This window comes from Triturus cristatus, chromosome 10, assembly GCF_964204655.1.
Source record: "Triturus cristatus chromosome 10, aTriCri1.1, whole genome shotgun sequence".
Classification (NCBI taxonomy): domain Eukaryota; kingdom Metazoa; phylum Chordata; class Amphibia; order Caudata; family Salamandridae; genus Triturus; species Triturus cristatus.
The window spans coordinates 553,646,709-553,670,676 of record NC_140593.1 but is presented as its reverse complement, the minus strand read 5'-3'; the positions used below and the strand labels follow the sequence as shown (position 1 = coordinate 553,670,676).

The 23,968-nt window shown below is 45.2% G+C and overlaps 1 protein-coding gene across 2 annotated transcripts in view; it reads right to left on the bottom strand.

Annotated features, from left to right (window-relative positions):
- The window catches only part of LOC146789709 (Golgi reassembly-stacking protein 1-like), a 380,315-nt gene that overhangs the window by 14,804 nt on the left and 341,543 nt on the right, over positions 1-23,968 (bottom strand). For both annotated transcript variants that reach the window (XM_085632043.1, XM_085632044.1), the window contains one exon: positions 14,783-14,929. In XM_085632043.1, coding sequence (XP_085488169.1) covers positions 14,783-14,929 — 147 coding nt within the window. The remainder of the gene's footprint in view (positions 1-14,782; positions 14,930-23,968) is intronic.

Below are 23,968 nucleotides of genomic sequence, written 5' to 3'. Positions count from 1 at the left end.
TAAGACTTCTATGACTAGTGGTGATGGCAGCTACACGACCAGTCCCGCGACCTCCTTCTCGACCGGGACCTCGAGCGGAGTGGACTGCCGAGCCTCGAGAAGCTTTCGGGACCGCTCCCACAAAGACTTCGGGTTTATGGCCCAGCAGTCAGGGCACAACTTTGGGTCGTGGTCGCGCTCCAGGCACCAAAGGCACAGAAGGTGGGGGCCCACGACTGACATCAGTTTGCGACAGGAGTCACAAGCCTTGAAGTCAGTCTGATGTGGCATTCTTAGTGCACTAGGAGTTAACATGACAAAAAAGACGTCGACAAAAGTCGAAAAATGTCAGTCAGAAAGTGACTAGAGGTACTGCTCTCTCCGGATCTGGGCTGGCTGGCGCGGAAAAAGAAAACTGACCCCAGTGTGCGAGGGCGGCGTCTAATTAGATACCGGGATGTCATCCCGGCGACAATGACGACTAAACGCGGAGTCAACCGACGCCAACTATCAACGCACAGGGGTACTGCTGCGAAAAGTTTTCTCCAGATACAATCTGACGCCTGGGGGCAATTCTAAGGTACGGAATCTATAACTAATGGTCTTCTACAGATGTTTCAATTTGTGTTTAAAAGATATAATCTGATGTGTTAAAGAATCTCTCTTGGTTTCATGATTTGCAAGAGTGATGGCGTTTAAAAAAAAAAACAGCTCATGTTAAATACTTTTACTGCTCATATCATCTCTCCCTTTTTTGTTGGCTCTCCCACCTCAGTTTGCTACTCTTTTGCCGATAAAACTCAAAACAATCTACCACCTCTTAGAGGACCCATGTTACCTCGTAGAAACTACCAGTAAAGTGTGAGGTACAGCGTGCACCCCTGTCATTTCTTACTGAATTCACGCAGAGGAAGCTGGAAAGAAACCCACTACTAGCCTCAAGAGTTCATGCACCTCTCTAATTACTATCTCCAAATTAAACATTTGTAGGGCTGCTTTTAATTCACAGATCATCCCTGCTCCATGCCACTTAGGGCCAGATGACAAGTTGGGCAGTTAGTTCTGTCCCGTGGTTAAAACCCGACAAATAATGTACAACATGGAATCTTTATTTTTCAGGGGTGATAAATTACGCCTCAGCTTATAATCAGGCCCTTAGAGAATACATGCAGGGAGCAGGAAGCCAAGCTTTGTTGTGCTGCTCTTAACACTTCTTACACCGGAGCCCAAGGGGGCAGGAAGTTTCTCTTCAGCTGCCCTATTCCTCACTTCATACAATGCAGCTTCATGCGCTGCCCTGCTTGCCAATTACTGGATCTAGCCTAGCCTGCAGTGGCGGCTCCTCCGCTATGGCAGAGGAGCATTGCTCCACTGCTTTCAAGCAATGCAAAAAGCAAAAACATAAAATGATAATAGCTTTGTTATGATCATTTTGTTTGTGCTGTTTTGCATGCGGGACTGCTCTGCACTCTGAGCAGGGCTGGAGAGGAGGGGGTTGCCCACTCCTATGTGCGCGCAATGACTGTTTGGGCGGCCAGAGTCATGCGCACGTTCCCCGTTCTCCATGCAGGCTGCATTACAGCCTGCATGGAGAACATGCCCACCCCTCCAGACCCTGGCTGAGTGCTGTGTCACAGCGCTCAGACCAATCAACGCTGCAGTGCAGCATTGTGATTGGCTTAGGGGAGGGAGTCTGGCTGCCTGCTTCCTGTTCCTGAAGTTGGAGGGTGGAGAGCAGGAGCAGAGACGTGGGACCCGGCAGCAAGGTAAGACTTTTTTATTCTGCTCACTCCCTCCAGCAATTGCAGCCTCGTCCCGCGTGACCTACTCTGCAAGCCATGCCAGCCGCCACTGCTAGCCTGCCAGCATGGAGCTGCCGCCGATGGTCTTACAATGGTGAGGGAGGCCACAAAGCTTTCCTGGTACGTGCTGGCACATAACGTTATGACCAATCAAACTCCGACAGGCTTCTGAAGGGACATAAGACATTCCAGACAAGCCCCAAATTACTATTATCGGACATGCTGAATTGCCCAACGCTAGTACAGCATGTCGGGTATGTATGGAGTGTGTAAAGACTGGCTGTAACAGCCCACACCTGGCATGCACAATACAGCCCAGTGACACCCTCTTCTTGCACTATGTGATCTTGTAGCTTTTACATGTAAACTATCAGAGTGTTGCTGTCATGTAACAGTTCTAATATGTAATAAGTAAGATACAGTGAGGCGTGGTGGCTAGTGAGCAGATGATACAGAAGACGGATGCCATTTTTAAAACTGTTTGGACAACTAAAACCTCTCGGTGGGCTTGACTGCACACTCAAAACTTTTGGGTTATATTGTGGTGTTGACCAGGTAGCAGCTTTATTCAGGTCTCCCATGGGAATGTTCCCTAAGAACACCATAGTAGACACCTTCTTTAGAGTGGAATATGCTTGTGGCATTATATGTACTACAAGTTTATTTTTTGCATTGCATGTTTGTAAACGTGTATTGATTCTGAGGATTCAACCTTTAGGAGATAGGATTACCTGTATGAAGTTTTGCAAATGTAGCAGTACCTTCAGCATACATGCAGATTTATATCTGTCAATTTAGTACATGCGTGCTCTCTTGACAAGTGTCTCCAAAGCCCTTTCAGCCAGTCTCTGGGCGCAGGAAGAAAACGGGCAACTAAACTGCCCAACTTATATGAAAAGGAGACAACTTTATGTACCTCAATAAAAGGTTCCGCCACCATTGGGGCTTGCAACTCAGATTCTCCGGAGTCAAGTTAAAGCAACAAGAAAGGCTACCTTCGAGGACTAGAATCACACTTCATAACTATGTAGTGGCTACAGATGAAAAGCAATTAGAGCTGTTCAGATTATGTTCCAGACATATGTTGTAGGAATACTTGGTTGAATCACTCAAGGTGCTCCATGAAGGCATTAACCACCTGCATTTTAAAGGGAGACCTGCTTTGCTGTGGGCTTCTACTGCAAATAAGCGTAAGTGAATGGTAGTTTGCCACTCAGTTTTGTAGATGTAAAAATAGCAGATGCTGCCCTGTAGCAATGGATTATTGGGGGGTGGGGGGACGGATGGAGAGGAGGCGGCGGGGGTCTATTTGTATACTCAAGCAGAAATGGAAAAATCTCTTCCACTTTGCTGTATAGTACGCACACAGTGGGATTACACGACTCATGCAGAATTTGAATACACTTCTCAGGAAGTTTGGGGTAACCCAACTCTAAGACCTTGCTCTTCACAGCTAGATTTAGCAGCAGTAGGTTGGATGTAAGAACTGGCCTTGATGCCGAGCTGAAGCTTCTTGTGAGGGTTTACCGACATTTCCAGCAGCATAGAGTATTCATTCTGTCTTGCCCAAGTCTGTGCCATCAGAATGAGTGAACTGGATATTGGCCTCATTTTTCCTCCTCAAGTAGTAGACTTTAGTTCAGTTGGTGAGAAGGCATTAGCCTGATGGCTCTTTTGACCAAGAGCACTTGTACTTTCTTCTATAACAGTTGTACATGGCTGCGACTCATTAGGCAACAAGGTGGTTATTTATGGTGACGCGGTGTGGAACCCTATGCAATACACTTGCTGTACCACTGAAAGCATCCAGTTGATTGTGGTTTCCTTCTGCAGTGAGAGGAAATACCCTCACCATTCTCCTGACAGAAAGGAATTGGGATCAGAGGGGATTGACGGGCAAGTTACGGCTTGGAGATAGAGAATTTGTTGGAGCAGCCTCTTCCGCTGCCGTTGCCACAGTAGCCATCCTTGCTAAAGGGCTTAAGTCCTGGTGCGTTGTGGGTGTTTGGGTCTGCAGGGACCGAAGGGCCTTTATAGTCTGTGTCCTTTAAATTTGTTTGAGCATTGAGCCAACCAGAAGGCCAACAGATCTCCATCAAAAAGGACACTGAGGACGTGTTGTACCCCTGTCCTAAAGACAAACTATTATCTAAGCAAGGGAACTGAACAGCATCATGCTGTTGAGCTCTTTGGAGGTGGTGTTGGCAGAGTACACCAGATGCCTATGTTGGAGAGGACCTTCCTTTCCGCACTCAGTTATTGCCCCTCTCCTTGCGGTAGGCTTTAAGGGGGTACTTCACCACTTCTTCCATCTCTTAATATCTGGAGATCAATTCAGTTGAAATCCTTCATTGATTGGCTGGTCCCACAGTCCTGTGCTTCCCAGACACATCAATTTTGTTTTTCTCATCTGGAGTACGCATCTTCTGTTGCCTGGACTAAGGCTGACTTTCTGTCAGTGTTCATAATTAAAGGCTTCGATTGGACCTGGTCCTTTAAGTAAACTGGGATACCTTATATTTTGCCTGAGTTTCCTTTCCACCTCTGGAGTGACAAACCTTGACCGGGTTAGCTTTGGTAGGTATTGAATGTCTGTCTTAGAAAATAATTCTCCTCCTTCACCATATTGAGCTTAACCTTGTGGTATTGTGCCGCTCTCTGTATGACCGCATGATAAGTAGTGGTGTCATCTGGGTTAGAAGGTGGGAGGCCCTGGCAGGGTAGGGTTCTAGATTGGGATCATCTTGGGATAAACATGGTAGTCCTCCCAAAGGTCGTCACCATCCCTTAGACAGCCAGGGTTATGGTACGGATTATCAGGATTACAAGAGCTCTCATGGCCAAAGTGTGAAAAGAACTGAGGTGGCAGTGTGAAAGGCAGAGGTGCTGGTGGTAGGAGGCCTATATAAATGAGGCTGCAGTGGCAGCATGGTGCCCTTGTCCTCGACCTTCCTAGGGACCAGAAAGGACTGTAGCTCCTTAGGTATAGGTTTCTTGAAGGCAAGCCTTTCCTTCTTGGATATGTGAGGCTGGGTAGACAAACTAAGGTGTTCCCTGTAGATGTGTGCATGAAAATCTTGGTGGGAGAGGAAAGAAGAAATTGTACCTTAATCACAGCGAGAGCAGCGGACAGGCACTGATTAAGGGAAATAAATCTGTGCTTGGCCCATGCTCCAAAGAAAGCCACGAAAGGGACACTTGGCCTGCAGCCGCCAATTAGGAGGCAGCAAGGAGTGACACTGAAGCCAACAAATGGTAAGCAATGGGCGGGCTTCAAACCCTTTACTGTAAATAATACAGTCTTGCAAGCAAGAGAGCATGCAGTGCATGGTCACAGGCTTGACCTAACAAGGGAACTAAAATAGATTTCAATTTGAATAGCATGGATGCCCTAGGATTCATATTGTTACATTGTAAAACCATCAATTGTAGAGTATTGTGAAACATGAGGATTACAAGTTTAAGGCTGTAACTCTGGAACACCAGCAATCTAACTGGATAACTAAGGGTCAAAACGTTGTTTATGCAGGATAGTGAAGACTTCAATCTCAGTGATCGCTTTTTTAAGCCTCTTATGGGAAAAAACATTCAACTCCAATGTCTAAAGTTTTTTAATAATTCCGTGGTGGAGAGAAAAAAAGCTACGATGTAGACAAAGACTGTTTAAGTTATAACTTTATTTAGAGATTGGTTAATAGACTAGTCTGTTTCAAAAGTATAATTTCCATGTTTCACAGTAGACATTCAAGCCAACAGACTTATTCTCAGTAATTACAGTGAAACAAGCCGTAATGCGTAAATCAAAACTGCGGTAGTATACAGGAAAACCTGCAGACAGGGTATCATACGATGTGAGGATCAGTAAATGGATGAGTGAGAATAATATGATACAAGACAGATGCCCCACTAGGCAAAGAGTCAACAATCTAGAGTGTTTTTTTTTGGAGTGTGGGTGGGCTGGTCAGTGGCATGGAGTATGTCAGAGGGCAGATATAATTCGAGGGGGACTGTAGGTTTAAAATGCAGAAGCTGGTTCAGTCACTAGATTGCGACATCCCAGAACCCTCAGGGTTACTTCCACATCTGAAAAGCACCATCTTGAAGAAGGGTAAACAACAAGGGTAGGCCCTCTATGCTGTATTTTATGGAATGTGACAAGGCGGGGGGGGGGGGGAGCAAAGCCCAGAACATGGACTAATTGTACCTACTAGGTTGTATCAAGTCGCAGGGGCATGCAAGAAAGGGGAGATCGGATAACCAAGGGGGTGTCCGTTCCAACAATAAGGGATAATGGAGTGAGATGTACGTGGAGGATGCCTAGGTGTGGCTAAAAACCACATCTGTGGAAGGTACTAGTGACTACAGTCTTATTTAGTATTGCTGGGGGTGGGACAGATTAATGAGCCTACAGACCGAGCCACTGGAATTATGAGACTAAATTATGCAGCAAGAAAAGGCAAACAGCAACTCTTTTTTGATAGTATAACTTACTTTGTAATATTTAGACACGGTAACGCTATCTGGGAAAATATTTCACCTCATTAGTACCAGTTCAACAACAAAATATAGAAATAAGCAACTGAAAGATCAGTTAACCTTTGCTAAGGGCCTACCACAGCATGAAAATATATGTTGCAATGTTTTTAGTTTCTTTATTAGTTACAGCTAGAAACATTTGTTGAAATCTGCCGATTATGGATTTGCCACAGAATCCATTATCTGCTGCGCAATTATGCAGAAAATGCTGCAGAATCGCATAATTCCAGCGGCCATGCCTATAAGTCATGGCCAGCTATAGTTACTGCCCAAGGACCATCACCAGTCTTCATCACCACCCTGACCAGCAAGGACAGAACCCAAGTCAGTCTTCGCAGTATCCTGGACAGCAAACTCCCCATGAAAACCCAGATAAACAGTTTCATTAGCCTGCTTCCTCACTCTTCGCATGTTCAGTAAAATCTTCAAATGTCTCCCCATCAATACTGGATGCACCGTCACTAAAGCCCTTGTCACTAGCCACCTGGACCACAGCAACATACTCTACGTGGTAATCACCGCTCACCTCCTGAAGTGGTTGCCAACCATACAGAACTCCACTACCAGACTCATTCTAGACCTCCCCCAATGGACCCACTTCACTCCTCACCCCCAGAAACTCCACTGGCTCCTCATACCAAAGAGATGTCAAGTTAAGATGCTGATCCACAGCTACAAAGCCCTGCACAGCCAAGGACCAGGCCTACATCAACCACCGCCTGAATTTCCACCAGCCCTCCAGACACTTGCGCTCCGCCTCCCTCTCTCTCGCACCCCGGCAACCGATGAGGACACTTCTCCTACATCACGGCTAAATCCTGGTACAACCTTCCCCTGCACCTGAAGACCTCCACCCCTCTCTTAGATTTCTGGAAGGCACTCAAGACCTGGCTGTTCAACTGATCCCACCTAAAGCAGCAAGACCCTCAGTGACTGGATGCCCTTCCAGGTGATTAGTCGTGCGTTATAAATCCTGCTTAGTTGACTGATTGACAGGGTTTCTAACAAATGACTGATCTTTGTTAGAAAGTCATTAGCATTAGACCTAGAGAGCACTGTGAGCTCGTGCAGCAGAATACAAATGTTGGACCCAGCCAAGGATGTCCCTAACCATTTGTGGCTATGGTTAGCCAAGTCTGGAATATATAGTGCGCAAAGTGTGATGGGGCGGAGGGACACATTGGGTTATCTCTCAGAATGAGGCAGGGCAATGACACTCTTACAAAAGGAAAGCCACGTTTGTTTTTGAGGATACTTGAACAAAGTTTTGAAAAATTCAATTCTTAGGTGTATACTGGGGAGTGAGCCAGAACAATGTTTCAAGTTCTGAGATTTACAGGCCCTTAAAATGTCCCATGTGTTTTAGATTTGTTGTTGTTGATAGAGCAGAAATGGTAAGGGCACTGTATATTAGTGAACAGCGTTAAATCACAGGATAAACCTGCCATCGTTTCCCCAGTCACGGACATGCTCATAGGGAAGAACCCAAGCTGGTTATAAAACCTAAGAAACCTGGCCCACAGACAGAGAAGGGGGGTAAGGTTGTCTCTTTGGCAATAAGAAAAAATGTAACTAACGTGTGTATATTTTTCTCAAGGCCGTAATACATACACATGCTGTGTATACTTCAGACCCCTAGTTGAGCTGGTTTTCTTAAAAAGTGTGCTAGGAATATGCATTGGCAGAATTCACTATAAATGAAATTATGTTTGCAGCAATTTGAATTACATTTTTTCTTCCAGTTGAAGACATGGGACAGTATAGCTCTGACTCCTTAGAATACAACATGCAGTTTGAAACGTGGAAATGGCCATATCAGATGATAGCTGGGCGGTAGCCTTAATTGAAGTCTAGCCACCTTTGAGCAAACAATGTCAAAACAAGAAAGAATGCTTTGTAACAAGCAGCTCTTTAATACGGCCATGTAAAATGTAGCTAAAAATTCTACTCTTAACTGGAATAATTAAAAAGAAAATAAGTTACTTACCTGTAACTGTGGTTCCCCAGTATTGGTATCTTTCATAGATTCACATGCCTGAATCCTTACCCTAAGTGTAAATCCAAAGGTACAACTAAAAAAGCAGTGCAATGTTAAACAGATTGGAAAGGCTATAAAATATTCACTTTATTAACATATACTCAATTTAAAAGAAACCAAACCGGTTGTAGCACTCTCTAGAATACTCCCCTCATCGGCTTCGGTCTCTCAGAGTGCTTCGGTCTCAGATTTTTAGAAAACAAGTGCGAGTACGAACTAGTACCAGAAGGCAAGACTTTCAGGGGAATAAAGTGTGTCGCATGTGAATCCATGAAAGATTCCAATACTGGAGGTAATGTTAAAAGTGCACAATCTGTTAGGGGATGGTGGGGTATAACTCACTGAGAGCTCACCTTTATTGTAAAAGATAACGTAATCCTGCCTGACCCACAGATGCATCTCTGAGAACTGTGAAATCCAAGCAGTAGTGGTGCGTAAAATTAGGACTAATTTTTCTGTGTCACCGCTCTGTAAATATCCTGTACAGACACGCAGGCAAACAAAGTTGTCCAAGTTGCTAAACGTCTGGTAGAATGAAGTCCCACTTTAGTCTGTAAAAGTGTGCTAACTTTTTGAAGACAAATGTACGGCTGTAGTTCTTCATCTTGCTATAGTTTGTTTAGAAAGTGGATAACTGGCAGATAAACTCTAAAAGTCCCTTTGAGAAGTTTTTGGTGAGCCTGTTAGATCATAATGATGGGGACGATGACCTAAACCAAGATATGGCCGCCAAGTGTAATTTAAGGCATGAGCGAGACCTGACTGCCAGGTGTAATAATTAAGGAACAATTCCCTCAGGTGCAGATGACAGGGTATATTTTGACTTGACACCAGACGAAAAAACGCTTCTTTTTAAGACCACGTTTTGTTTGTACTATCTGCTCTAGCCAGAATATCTTTGCATTCTCTTGGGATGTTAAAGTGTGCAAACTCATTGAAATCAGAAGCCAAGCTGAAAAGTGTAGGGATTTCGGGTCCAACTGAAGTACTTGACCTTGGTTTATCATCAGTAGAGATGGAAGTGGTTGTAGTTGGGTGTGCGGTCTCTGATAGAAGTAGCTCTGAGCCAATGTTGCCTTGGCCATCTTGGAGCTATAAGAATTATTCTGCAAGGTTCCATCTTCATCTTTCTGAGAATCCAGGTTAGGAGAGGAATTGGCAGAAAAGCGCAAGCAAAGATCCCTGACCATGCTATCGAAAACACATTCCCCCCACGACCTTGGTTGAGGATGCCAGCCTGCGTAGAATTAGCATTTCCAATTTTGGGAAGTTGCAAATAGGTCTCGATTTGGTGTGCCCCACTGATAAAAAATTTCCATTAGCACTTCTTGCTTGATCTCCCATTAGTGGCAGTTTTTAATCTGGCTAGGTGTGTCTGCTATGACATACTGTTTCCCGACACATGTTCTGCTTTAAGCCTTATCTGATGACCGATTGACAACTTCCATATCTTCTGTGCCTATTGGGACAGTGCTTGGGATCCTGTGCCCCCTTACTTGTTGATATAATGCATAGCTGTGGTGTTTTGTGCGGATGAGCACTACTGACCCGTGTATCCTTGGCATAAACGCTTGTACAGCTAGGTGTACTGCCTTGAGTTCCAAAATAATGATGTGCACAAGTAACAGATTATTTCCATTCGCTGCTGACCTGCAAATCCTGGAGATCAGGCCCCCAATCCTTTAAGTAAGCATCTGTTGTGATTACCGGTCGTGCAACTTGGGGTATGAAGGTTAGGCTGTGCAGAGATTGGTCTCGTGAACCCACCAAGAGAGTGCCCTTTGTATTCCGGGATTGACACCAACTGTATAGTTGAAGGATCCTTACACTTTGATCCATTGCCTGTCTAGTCTTCTTGCAATTACCGCATTCGAAGGCGGCAGAACGGTACCAAAGTAATGAATGAGGACATAATCTCTAGCAGGGATTTGGATAGGTGAACTGAAAGGGACTTTTCCTTGCACTACACAGGTCAACTGCATCAATTTTGTTAGGTCTTTCTGGTGTTGGATATTCCTTGCCAGACACTGTATCCAGAGTAGACCCCAGGAACGTTATTTTTGTGGACTGTTGTAGGACTGATTATTGTGAGTTTAACAAAACGCCTAATTTGTTGAAAAGACGTATGCATGCCTTGGTTGACCACTGCGCAGTTTGTTGAGAAGGTGCTTTGACCAACCACTCAAGGGAATGGAAATACTTGGTATTCTTCCAGTCTCAGGAAAATCGACTAATGGAGCTAGGCAATTAGTAAAGATACGGGTAGCTGATTTGAGACAGAATGGGATAACTTTGAACTGATAATGGCTGCCAGCTACCATGAACCTTATAGATTGATGGCGTGGATAAATTGGAATATGGAAATAAACATCTTGGAGATTTAATGTTGTCTATAATCTCCATGGTTCAGAAGTTGAAGGATGTCTTGAATCATGCCTAGATGAAAGGTCTGTTTTCTTATAAATTAGTTTAATTTTCGCAAATCCAGAATCGGTCTCCATTCCCCTCAATTCCTTTCTGATCAAGAAGAAAACTGAGAAAAAAAACCTTCCCTTCTGGTTTCCAGGGAATTGTTCTACGGCTCCTTTACGAGCATGGTCTGGACTTCTAACCTCAGAAGATCTAGATGTTGTTACAGGGACTTCCGGGGTGGAGTCGGAGGAGGTTTTTGAATGAATGCCAATGTATGACCGAACGTGATAAGGTCCAACATTTACTGGTCTGTTATTTTTACCCACTCAGATCAAAGATTGGACATTTTGCCTCCGAGGCATGCAAGAGGAGATTGAACTGTAGCCGGTGTTCCGTCACTGTCGCCTTCAGTCATCCTTGCCCTGTGCGCCCCACTTTTTTCTCTGGGTTTGCCTTGCATAGGCTGAAGGAGTTTGCCTTTGTTGAGATTGTGGTTGAAACTGCTGCGATGTAGGTTGGTAGGTTTGCTAGCTGTATTGCTGGAAACGTAGTCTATAAGCAAATTATCCTCATGCTCCATGAAAAGGAAGTTTTATATATCGAAGAGTTCAAAAAGACTTTCCTCTATCCGTTTTTGTGGATTGTAAAGCCTTGCCAATATGCTTCACGAAGCGAGCTTCACCATCATATGGTAGGACTAAAATTTTGGTTGCACTGCAGGTCTGAAAGATGTGTCCTTCAACCACCCCTACCTCCAAAGGACTGCTGCTCATGCAAGCCGTCTAAAGCCTGTAGAAGCAATTTCCATCATGCAGCCAATTATTTCCGAGGAGGCTCACTCTCCTTGTAAGATCTTCTTGGCCTCTTACTTGACGTAATCTAGTTATGGTGCCTTGTTTTACCACATCTGTCGGACATAGTGTATGAGTACTGCCAGAGAATTAGCAGCTCGCACCGTCCATGTTGACACAGGAAAAACTTTGCAATTATGTCAAACGGCCTTCCCTCTTTAACAGGTGGTGCGAATATTGGTGCTGATTTTTTTTTTTTTTTTAATGGGGCTGGGCCGCTTGAGTTACAACGGAGTTATGCTTTGGGTGTTCAATTAGGCAAGCTTGAGAATTTTCAGGAGCTTTATATTTTTTACCTAAACGTGGCAAGACTGCCTTTGCTGTTGCGGATACTTTATCGTTTTCATACCTTGCTACCATAAACAATTCACAACAGGAATAGCTCTTATGGGGCTGCAAGATGTTTATTTGAAGATGTACATGAAACAGTCTGTTTTGTAGTCTAAAGAAGGTCAACTCTTTGCCACTCTTTATAGGACATTATGAAATCCTCCTATATTCTCAGGTGGAGAGTCTGCAGGTTGTGGTACTAGAGATTGAGCCAGAAAAAAATATTCCACTCAGTAGGTTCAGCTCTCGCTTCCCCTTCCTTCATCTGAAGCCATACAATCATCCACTTGGTTAATTTTTTATTGTGTTGTATGCCTTTGAGAAATGGCTCTTGGAATATTATGTGGCGTTTGTGGAGCGGAAGGCTTTATTTGTGGGGTTTCAAGGGGCACTGAAACCTGCTTAAGTCATGCTGATTTTGTTGGGAATCGTTTGTAGTAGTCTGAGCATCAGTCGTAAGTCGGACACTAGTGCTTTAGGTACACATCACGTCTTGCTGGAAAGAGGATTATTGCAGAAATGACTGGAATTGATCTGTGTAATGCAGTGTCTCTTGTTGAGGACGAGAACACCCATGGCCATAGTATTTGTCTCCTTCCTCTTCATCCTGCTGGTACTTGATGTGCAGCTCCAATTCACTATGTGCCCCATCAAATGGATCTTCGTCATCGCTCATCCTCATCTAGGAGAGGACTAGATGAGGGGGATACTCAAGTAAGATGTGTGCTATGGCATTAAAGAAGCAGTTTTCACCACTTTTTAGTTTGTCCTTCGTCGGAGATGTAGACGATTGCCTTATCCGCACCATAGATGGTACTTGTTTCATAGTCGAGAGTGTTGCCGCCGACAGGGCAGAGACTAACTTGATCATTGATGGTATTGTCGCCTTTGACTGGTTGTCGGTGAACTGATGATCACCATTGTCACTGTCATGTTGGTCAATGCTGACAGCATAGTAGGCTATTTCTTCATCGATTGTGCGCTAGTCTATGGTCTTTTGAATTTGTGAGAAACCTGAGGGGATGGTATGGGTGGTTCGGATTTAGATCTTTCTTGTTTCTCTGAGGAGATATCATGCATCCTACCTTTGAGAGGGTTTATCCCAGGGACTTTTCACCTTATACGACCCATGCAAAGTCTATTTTCTTTTTAGACTTTTTGGGAGGCTCATAATGTGACAACTTCGGTACTCTCCCCTTTTTTGTACCCTGTTGGAAGATGAGGAAGAGTCCTCACTATCGTCCCCAGAAAGTGTTACTATCGCTTCCAAAACTAAAAGCCAAAGATAATCCAATCACCCCCCTATCCTTTAAGGTTTTGTTTTTTTATAATACCACAAAACAATACAGATAGCACTTAATACAGTTTTAAATGACATTGATTATGTAGTGGAACTTGAGTCAGACATTACAGGTATTATCTTTCTTGATTAAGGCAATCTTTCTTTTACGAATGTAATTCGTCCTGAGATTCATCTGTTGGCAAGTTGGGTGGAGTACATCTATTTCCTCCGTAATCGTTCCATTTGCTCCATATTTGTATCCATTTCTTCGGGCTTATCCTTTGAGGTTTTTGAAGAAAGTACGGCAGAGTTAGCAATCCATTACCTTGTCAGATGGGTAGAAACAGTATATGCAGTCTTTGTGTTGGTCTTCAGAATGCAGCCTCTTCTTCCCACAGGTTCCAGTCCGAAAAGACCTTTTTAGCCAGATCTGACATTGTAGACAGTCGGATTTGTTCAGCAGATGTTGGCTGATAATACAAAGTATAACAATCTCTTTTTGAAATTCATTAGATAAGTAAGTTGAACTAAGCAGAGCTCAGGGCAGACTTCCCACACACGAAGTGCGGTAGAAAATCTGAGAGACCGAAGCCTTTTAGGGGAGTGTTGTAGATAATGCTGCAACCTCATTGGTTGGAGTTTGGTTTCCTTTAAATGATAGGGATGTTACTAAAGTGAAGGTTTAATAGCCTTTCCAAGCCAAGTTTAACATTACACTGCTTTTTTAGTTATACAGTGGGACTCACACTTTGACAACGGTGAATGATTCAAGCATGTGAATTTATGAAAGATCCAATACTGGAGAAGCATGAGACTCGACCATGGATCCAATACTGGAAAATTCTCCATTTGCACCTCTCAGCCACTGGCCCATATCGATTACCTTTAGGGGAGCAAGTCAAATGTATGCCACCAACCCTTTAATTTATTTTGAGTTCTCACCCACCATTTCCAATTCCTCCATTTACCCTAGAAGGCTGCTAAAACGTTACTGAAATAAAAAAATTAAAAAAATGTTGAGTCTCCAGGAAATATAATATCCCTGGTGTAGAACCCTGCTGCCAAGCAAATTAAGAATTTAATGGATTCAAAAATCTAATTTTAGGACTAGGTACAAAATGTACACATAAGGCTTGCTATGCAAACTAGCTATCCAGACCATTCTCAAATGCTGCACTATTCGCCATTCATAAATAACCTTAATATCCTTAAACTTGAGTGGATGCAGGATTGCCGGTTACCTAGTGAAAGAAAATACCCCAGGTCAACATTACTGCAACATAACATTACATTATGGGCATAACAATCTGAGAATCCCGACCTAAATCTGTTAGACATTTAGTTGTTGGTACAAAAGTAAATCTCTTTCAGAACACTGTCTGATAATGTAAAATGTTAACGATTGTGGAAGTGAAGAAACCAAAAATCAATCACGTGTCACAATTGATAATGTCCACACCTACCAAACCGTTTTAAGTTCATTTTCTAAGTCTTAGCCCCTTAAAGTTCTGACTGCCAGCAAAGCAAGTAACAAACCCCTCTGCACACTTACCTAGTGACGCATCACCATTGATCTTCAAATTTTCAAACCCTTGCAAGTGACCAGACGATAGGTTTAATGGTGAGGAAGCATTCAATTCAAGGGGGTTTGACGTACTGGTCAGTTCAGGCAGTGCAATTCCAGAAACATCAAGAAATCCTGAAGCATTAACAAAGACAATGCATATTTATATAAAAGCTTGCATTAATGGCATGTAACCAATTTTAACCTTAAAGTGTGCAGTAACTACATTCTCCAGAAGAACAAATGGGATATGTTAGTGCCTATTAACTCCACGTAAATCCTATGAAAATCTTGACAATGTACACAACATAACAGCTGAACGCCTTTGCAAGATATCCCTCTATTTTTGTATGTCAAATTAAGCTTGGATTGAAGGACACGTTTCTTCCTGTAACAACTTCTCCAAAATGAGCATCTTCGAGAAACTAACCAACAGACACCTCAGCAGTCACCAGCTCACACAGCTTTAGGCCCAACCACAGTACAGAAATGGCACTAATCATCACAGAGGACATCTGCATGATCTTGACAGGTGACACTGCAGCTCTCATTTTCCTGGACCTCTCAGCAGCATTTGACAGTCTCACATCCAAAGCTCAACACTCGCCTGCATGAGACTGACATCCATGGACCCGTTCTCTGCTGTATCTGCTTTCTTAACCGATAAAACACATGCCTGGCACCTTACTCCTCAGAAGCCGTCAACGTCTTCTGTGGAATGCCTCAACGTTATTCACTCAGCCCCAACCTCTTCAACGCATACATGAAACCTCCGAACAATGTCAGCCACACACACTCACACACACAACATCCTCTCCTACGCTGACAACTCATGCTTTTCCTCTCGGATAAGACCCAACACCACAAGAAACAAGTTCACCACATGCATGACCGAAGTCGCTAACTGGATGAAAACCAACTGTCTCAAGCTCAACTCACACAAGACAGGTGTAGTGATCTTCAGAAAAAACACCTCATAAAGGGACTTCAACTGGTGGCCAGCCAAACTCTGACCCACACCAGAAACCTTTGATTATTCCAGGAGAGCAAACTTAACATGACTGCCTATGTCAAAGCAGTCACTGCATCCTGCTTACACACCCTGAAGATAGAGAGGACGATCTTCAAATGGCTCACAAGCAACACGAGGACTGTCACTCACGCCCTAGTCATCAGTAAGTTGACTACAGGAACACCTTGTATGCCAGGATCACCAGCAACTCACTAGAAGACAACAAACCATCCAGAACTCGACAGCAAGACTCCTCCTCAACCTACCACACAGAACATGCATCACACCACATCTCAGGGAGCTCCACTGTCTCCGAAGACACAAATTCGCTCATTTCAAACTCCTCACACACACATTCAACTCGTACATAGAACAAGATCAGGATGGTTATTCTCTTGTATCACAACTAAAGTGTGGAACGATCTCCCATTCCACAACGGAACTTCCTCTCTAATTCCACAAGAAGCTGAAGACCTGGCTTTTCAATGAACCAACTACCACAGGCAGGGCTAGGTGTGCATACACACCTGCTCAACACCAAGATACAGTCGCTAGTGATAGTGCACCTTACAAATACACTTCTAACATTAAATCTCAATCAATGCCATATGGTTGGGGAACACACAAAAAAGACTCAAAGACCCGTATTACTATATATGTTTGTCTCTTCAAAGCAGTGTGTTGCCGTTTTCCTGGTAACACACTGTTGTGAGACCGGTTAAAGAAACATAAGTTGGCCCCAGCATTAGCAGAACACTATATGGGGGTATAAGCAAAGTGTAGGAAAAATGTGACAGTAATTCTTGAAAAAAACTTAAGGTACTTCATTTCACTCAAATAGGTTTCCGTCCAGGATGTGGCATGAACACAGCACTTTTAGCTGTTCTGGAAGAGCTGAGAAAATTTCTTGACCAATGTGGGTTTGCTGCAGTGATATTATTGGATCTCAGCGCATCTTTTGATACTGTATCACATTAAGTCTTATTTCAAACTTTATTAGCATTTTTTTCCATCGAGATAAGTTTACAAAGTATAGCAGTATGGAGAGTCCAGGATTGATGTATGATCATAGGCAGATATCCCAGCCTGTTTCGCAAAAAATAACCCTATAATAACAAGTACAGCATATGTACATCTCTGATGGAGGGAGGTCAAACTGCCATCGGTAAACCTCTTGTAAGGAAGGCAACCAGCGGACCCCATCTATACTCAAAGTTTTTATAATCATCTCGGAAAATATCTGTCATCCTTTCAAGACATAACTTCCAGAGCCTGGAGTGCCATAATGAAATAGAGGAGCCTCCTTCCAGGCTGCCGCTATCGCTACCTTCGCTGCCCCAATGCAGGTCCACATAATGGCCTTATCTGCCTTAGTTTGATGTATGAGGGAAGGGTCACGGAGGCCCAGCAGGATCTCGTCCATGGTAGGCGGGGATAGGGTAGCATATCTTTGATTTGTGCGAGAATTTCCTTCCAAAATGGTCGTATAACAGGGCAGTCCCACCAAATGTGTTAAAAATCCCCCAATAGCCCACATTCCCTCCAGCATGCATCTGATGTGTTGGGGAATATGATTTTTGAGCTTAGCGGGGTATAGGTACCAATCCATCATTGTTTTAAGTTGGGCTTCCCGTAGCTCTATAGAATAATTGAATTTTGTGATGTCTGACCATAGCCCAGTCCACTCCGTGTCTTGAAAATCCTGTTGTAGAATGTCTTCCCACATTGTCATATAGCGAGGTCTCGGAGAGTGCATAGAGGAGAGTAGGTAATTGTACAGAAATGAGATCACTCCTTTCATAGAATCTACATTCTGGACATATAATTCAAACTTTGTGAGCGGACGTGTGGCTGCGTCATGAATATGGGGTGTGAGGGCCCAGTGTTTCAAATGAAGGTAGTGAAAATGTTCAGTAGGCTCCTATCCGTAATCCCTCCTGCAGTAGTCAAAAGTAAGGATATCAGAGTTATGGAATAGATGCGTCAGTGCCCAACACCCACCCTCCCTCCAGGGATCAAAGGGGCCCTCACTAAGGGCTGCAGGAAAGGCCGGGTTAAAGTGGAGAGGCATATACAGTGATGGAAATGTGGAACATTGGTCGTTACCCGATATTGAGTCCCATACTCTCAAGGTGGTCCGGGTAGGTGTGCTAATGTAGGCATTCTCGGGTCTCCATACGAGATCCCAGATCGTCCTCCCTGCAATAGCTCTGTCCATATGGAGCCAGTGTTTCTCCGACTCTTGGCCCATTCTGTCACCACCCGCAGCTGAGCAGCTTTATAATAGAGTCCAAAGTCTGGTAGGCCTACTCCCCCCGCGGACCTCAATCTCCGTAAAAATAAGGAAAAGTGTGCAGGTCCACCCTGCCATATAAACTTTAGTATCAGGGATCGGACCTTAGAGTTAACATCTGTGTCAAGTTCAATGGGTAGTGCCTGAAAGATACAGGAGATTAGGGAGCACTATCATTTTCACTGCATGTATACGGCCAAGCCATGATATAAAGAGCGGTTTCCAGCGCACGAGATCTGCCTGGAGCAGCAAGAGGGAGGGTGGAAAATTAGTCTTATACAGCCCATCCACTCATGGCGTCAATTGAACTCCCAAATATTGGAGAGAACGCAAGGTCCACTGTAGCAAGGTGTGTGCTTGTAGCGCTCTGGCTTCGTCCTCTGGAATTGTGGGGTTAAATATATAAAATGTTTCCATGTTGACCTTATAACCCGCCACTGCCTCGAACCTGGTGAGTTCAGTTTGAAGCACGGGGAGCGATGTGGCTGGTTCAGTAAGGGACAGTAGCACATCGTCAGCAAAGAGCAAAATTTTATGTGTGGTACCACTAAAGGGAATTCCCTTGATCTCCGGAGCGGTTCGATGCTAAGGGCGAATAGTAGGGGAGACAACGGGCACCCTTGATGAGTGCCCCTGGTCAGGGAAAAGGGAGTGGACAAGATTCCATTCACCTGTACTCTAGAGCGAGGTTGGACATAGTTGGCTCTAATCAGGTGAATGAATATATCAGCGAACCCGAAATGCTCGAGTGTTAAAAAGGAATACCCAATCCACCTTGTCAAATGCCTTCGGCATCTAGCGCAACCAGCACTGCCGGTATCTTCTGCTTGTTGGCCTTCTCGATAAGGTGGATTATACGTCTCATGTTGTCATGAGTCGGACGGCCTTTAATAAATCCAGATTGATCAAGGTGGATTAGGTCCGGCATTAGATTATTTAACCGGGCCGCTAGAATAGCGGAGTAAAGTTTTGCATCTAGATTTAAGAGTGCGATGGGACGGTATGAAGCACACATCTGTGGGTTCTTCCCCTGTTTGGGAATAACTGATCACTGCCTCCGCCATTGAGGGAGTGACTTCCCCATCCGCTGCCATTGTATTAAAAAGGTGTGCACGGTGGGGTATGAGATCCGGGGCAAAGGTTTTGAAGAATTGGGCCGTAAACCCGTTGGGTCCTGGAGCTTTGTGTGGTTTTAAAGATTTGATGACAGAGTACCTCTTCTGATGTTTTGGGGGCTGTGAGTTTGTCGTTCCACTCCTGCAAGACCCGAGGAAACTGTAGTGTCTGAATGTAGCTATCTTGCCCATCCATGTCTCACGGTTCCCCTGTGTATAGGGTCCTGTAGAAGGAGCCGAAGATCTCCGCCTTTTCCGTGTCTTTATGAGTCAGCCCTCCCTGCCCGTCCTGTATTCCTCCTACGTATTCCCGTTCCCGCTTTTCCTTCAATTGTCTAGGTAAGTGTTTACCAATCTTATTCCCCTAGGAATAGGAAAGATGTAGTTTGAGGAGTGTGTGTTCCGCCCTGTTGTAAATAGCTCTGTTTCCCTCGTCAGTGTGTTTTAAACATTCTCTAGTAGGGTTAGTTTGTGTTCCGTTACTGCCAATGCCAATTCAGCCTCCAGTTCTATTCTCTTTGGTTCGCTGTTTGTTCAGATTGGAGTGGAGTGCTATACATTTACCTCTAATGACCGCTTTGAAAGCGTCCCAGTTGGTGAACACCGAGGTATCTGTGGGTGAATTCCTAACGAACAAATCTGTGATCGTGTCCCTCAATTCAGTACAGAGCACCCTATCCCTCGTGAGTGAGGCTGGGAAGTACCATTTGGGAGTGGTGGACGCGATTTTACTCCACGTCAGACAAATCGAGATCAGGCAGTGGTCAGACACGGAAAGTGGGAAGATCCTGGCCTCGGAGAGTTCCCATTAAGTTTTGGCTAATAAAAATGTAATCGAGCCTAGAATACGTGTGATGTACATGGGAGTAGAAAGTATAATCTCGTGTCTGGGGGTAAAGAGTGCACCAGGCGTCCCAAAGGCCCATATCCTGAATTTACTGTTTAATCTCTGTGGAGAAAGAGCTTTATTCCAATCTGTGATGGTGGGTGCTGTCGAGATCCGCCTGCCATGTCAGATTGAAATCCAACAAGAAGATGGTTAACCCCTCTGCAAAGTCCTGTATTTTCCCCATTAGCGTATGTAAAAAGGCTGCCTATCCTGAGTTAGGTGCATAGATCGCAATGAACGTGCAGAGCTTACCGGTCAGGTTGCCCTTCACCATTAACCATCTTCCCTCCTTGTCTGAGCAAGTGTTGGTTGGTTGAAATTTGGTAGAGGCATGGAAAAGAATCGCAATCCCCCGGTGTTTACCGAGTTAGGAGGCCCTATAGATCAGTGGATATTGTTTATGACTGAAGCAGGTTTCCTCCGCTCAAGCTAAGTGAGTCTCCTGGAGGCCCACTATGTCAAGATGGTGGTCTGTAAGGTATTTCCATACCTTTTGTTGTTTTTGAGGCGAATTGAGACCCTTTACATTCCAGGAGCCTATGGTGAGTATCATCTGTCCAGTGTTGAACCTCCCCGCTCTCTCATGATCCTGTGTTGGTCCCGTGACACCCGTATATGAGGCCCTGCAGAGTGTGTTACCTAGATAGAGCTGTTGTGTGGAATGCTATCCGAGCAAGACATAGCTTTGGAGCAGATCTTTAAAAAGCCTCCACCAGTTCCCCCAAACCCTCCCCAACCCAACAAACTTAAAAAACAAAAACACAACATTAACATCATCAAGTGTCGGAGTAGTGATATTCTTCCGACAATGGGTTAAGCAACCCAGGTAGACTTGATGGGGGGGACCGTATGACCAAGGTCCCTGACCGCGCCCACTCCGGACACTCTGAAGAATATTGATCACCTTACCTGTGTAACCAGGCAGTGAAGCCAACTCTACCTGTCCAGACCTTAATGGGGGTAGAAGCGTTCTGAGCGCAGGTGCCTCTATAGCAGGGCTTCCGGCCGTACTGCCATAGAAAGCGTAACACCCTCCTCCCCCCCCAAAGGAATTATGGGCTATTGTCTGCCTTGTTCGAAACTGTAGTCAGTGTGTCTCCTCTCCAAATTGGTGGGTGCCCAGCTCACCGGGCCATGTGGTCCCAAAAGTAGTGTGGCCAGTCATCTCCCATTCTCGGGGCCTGCACTCTTATCCTAGTCTCATATGTAGCACTTGGCTAGGCGAAGTTGGCCCTCGGCAGTCAATAGTTCAGGGTGTAAATGGAACATATTTGCACCTCCTGTTTGCCTAATTTGTGGTGTCCTTGTGGGCTTGAAGTCCATTGCGCCCTGGGGGAGTAACTCCCCCCTGCTCCTTGGGCAGTGGTTTGTGAGGACTCAGACTCCCCTGTAGCGATACCCAGCAGGTCTAGGCCCTCCCTTAGGTCTACAATATGTCACTGCTTATTATGATATTCGAAACTCAAACCAAATGGGTAGGTCTATCGATATCTAATTTTGTTGTCGCGTAGTTTGGATGTGATAGGTCGGAACTGGTCTCCATGCTAGGGTCGCAGGTGCCAAGTCTTGGTAAATGGTGCAAGTTTTAAGAATAACATGGGTACCCCAATACGTGAACCTGGGGTGAAATATGCGGTAAAAAAACAATGGTTCGGGTGTGGCCAAAAGGTCCAATAATAAAGTGATCCTAAGGAGAGCACTTATGGTTAGAGAGTTGAAGATTTTAAAGGCGCAACAAAATTAATAATGTACATAGGGACAGAAGTCCGTTCATGTGTAACATTTATTTCCACAACAATAGCATTCAGGTGCTCACACAATAAGTGAAAGAGGCGTGACGTGCAGAGTGATGGTGAAGTTTAAAATAACGGCATCGCATTGACAACAATAGTGTAAAACTCCTCAAGCAACTTTATAGAATAGGAAGAGTTTTGTTGTAAAGGGTCAACGGCGTTTCGATCTCAACTGTTCGAGATCATCATCAGGACATAACGGGTGAGCAAGCTGAATTGATGCAATTATTCGTAGCGCAAGGAAGAGCAATTGAGGGCTTCAGAAAACAGCTGATGGTAGAAGAGTTCACCCAGATTAATTCGCTGAAGGTACGAGCGTGAGAATATCACGTGTGTGTAAACTTGAAAGGCAGGGTCAGCTGTATAAATTGCGCTTAATGATTTTCTGCCAATAAGTTTAGTTAAAGTTACTTCTAGTTCATATTTGGAAAGTCTTGGGAGAGGAGCTCAGCGCGTCATGCTGCTGGGCTGTTCACGTTTAGTGAGAGAGGTAAATGGTGCAGCAATGTCCTTGGAAGGATATAGCACCTTTTTTCCGAGCTGCCAGAAGGACTGCTTCTTTCACTTTATAGGAGTGGAATTTTGCGAGGACATCTCTTGTCCGCTTCCGCTTGCCAGTCAGTGGGCCCCCTACTCTGTGTACTCTATCTACCTTGATCTTGAGTGTCTGTGGGCTAACAACCTCTGCGAACAAGCCCTCCAGGAATGCCTCAAGATCTGGTCTTTCTGCCGCCTCCTCCAGGTTCCGAATTCGTAGGTTCTCCCTTCGTGCTCTATTTTCAAGGTCCTCAGCTTTCAGTGGAGTTTGGCGTAGCTGGTCTTGGAGGATAAGCACATGTTCCTGCAGCTCGGTGGTGCGTTTGTCCATTTCTTTAGATTGGGTTTCTAGATCCACCACTCTGGTGCCCACTGAGTTCACATCTTGTTTAAGATTAGCCATCCGTGCGTTGAGATCAGATTTCAGCTGGTCGATGGAGGTCTCAATATCTTGGCTCAGGTCCCTCCGCAGTTCTGTTTTAAAATCGCGCAAGGAGGCCATAAGATATTCCTTGGTAAGCGCCACAGCACCTGCTCCCTTGTCACGATCCGATGATAGGCGCTTATCTGCTGGTGAGAAAAAGTTGGAGACTTTGTTCGAAGCTCTGGTCAACGTCTTCTTTGGCGGCATAGAAGAAGGCATGGCTTGACCTCTATCGGCGTAGCAGGGGGGGAGGGGGGACGCTTAGTGCTCAGTCTGTATTGTACTCTACCCTTGCATGCAGTTAGGAGGTACCAATAGAAATCTGCACCGGGTTCCCCGTAGGCGCTGGGCGTTCGCAGAAAACGGCCACAAGCGTGTTTGTTATGAATCACACTGCAACTCTCCAGTCGGTGATCGCTGCCTGCGAGCCCAAGATTCCCACGGTCTGGGAACGCTGGCGGCCTCCTAATTCACAGGTACGCTCTGGTCACATTACTGGTGGGGGCTCTCACCAAGGTGGTAGGGAGATCTATGGCTCTGGGTTTATTAGCAGGCTGGTGGCGTGCGGTGTGTTTGTGGAGGGCGTGATGGTCAAGTCCTTCCTTAGGACGGCCGGGCCCCTTCGCGAGTGCAAGGGTCCACACTGTTCCGCAGCGGTGTCCACCGTCTGAAGTCTCGCCCCCAGTCACAGTGTTAGGTGGCTAAGAGGTGTCCCCCGTCCTCCTCTTTTCACTGAGGCGGCCGATGCAAACCGGGAGCAGGCGGCGGTGGTTGGGACTCATTCTGCGCTGCCTGAAATAGGCAGAGCAGTCCTCTTAGGGTCAGGCAATCCGTGCTCGGGAGGCATTGGAGCAAGCAAACATCACCAGCCCTCAATGCCTTGCTTCTGTGGCGCTTCGTGCGGCCCACAGCCTCCGATCCTACTCCTCCCTCGCATTCGCCAGCGGCGCGAAGAGTAACAGTGTGTCTCGCAGCATGACTGCCTCAGCGCCCGTCTCCTCACCGCATATATACTGCATCCCCACTGGTCACCAGGGCTTGCTTTGGAGGAGCTGCAGTGAGGTCTCAGTCCCGGCCCAGTCTCGAGTCCACCGTAGTGATTGTGAAGGCT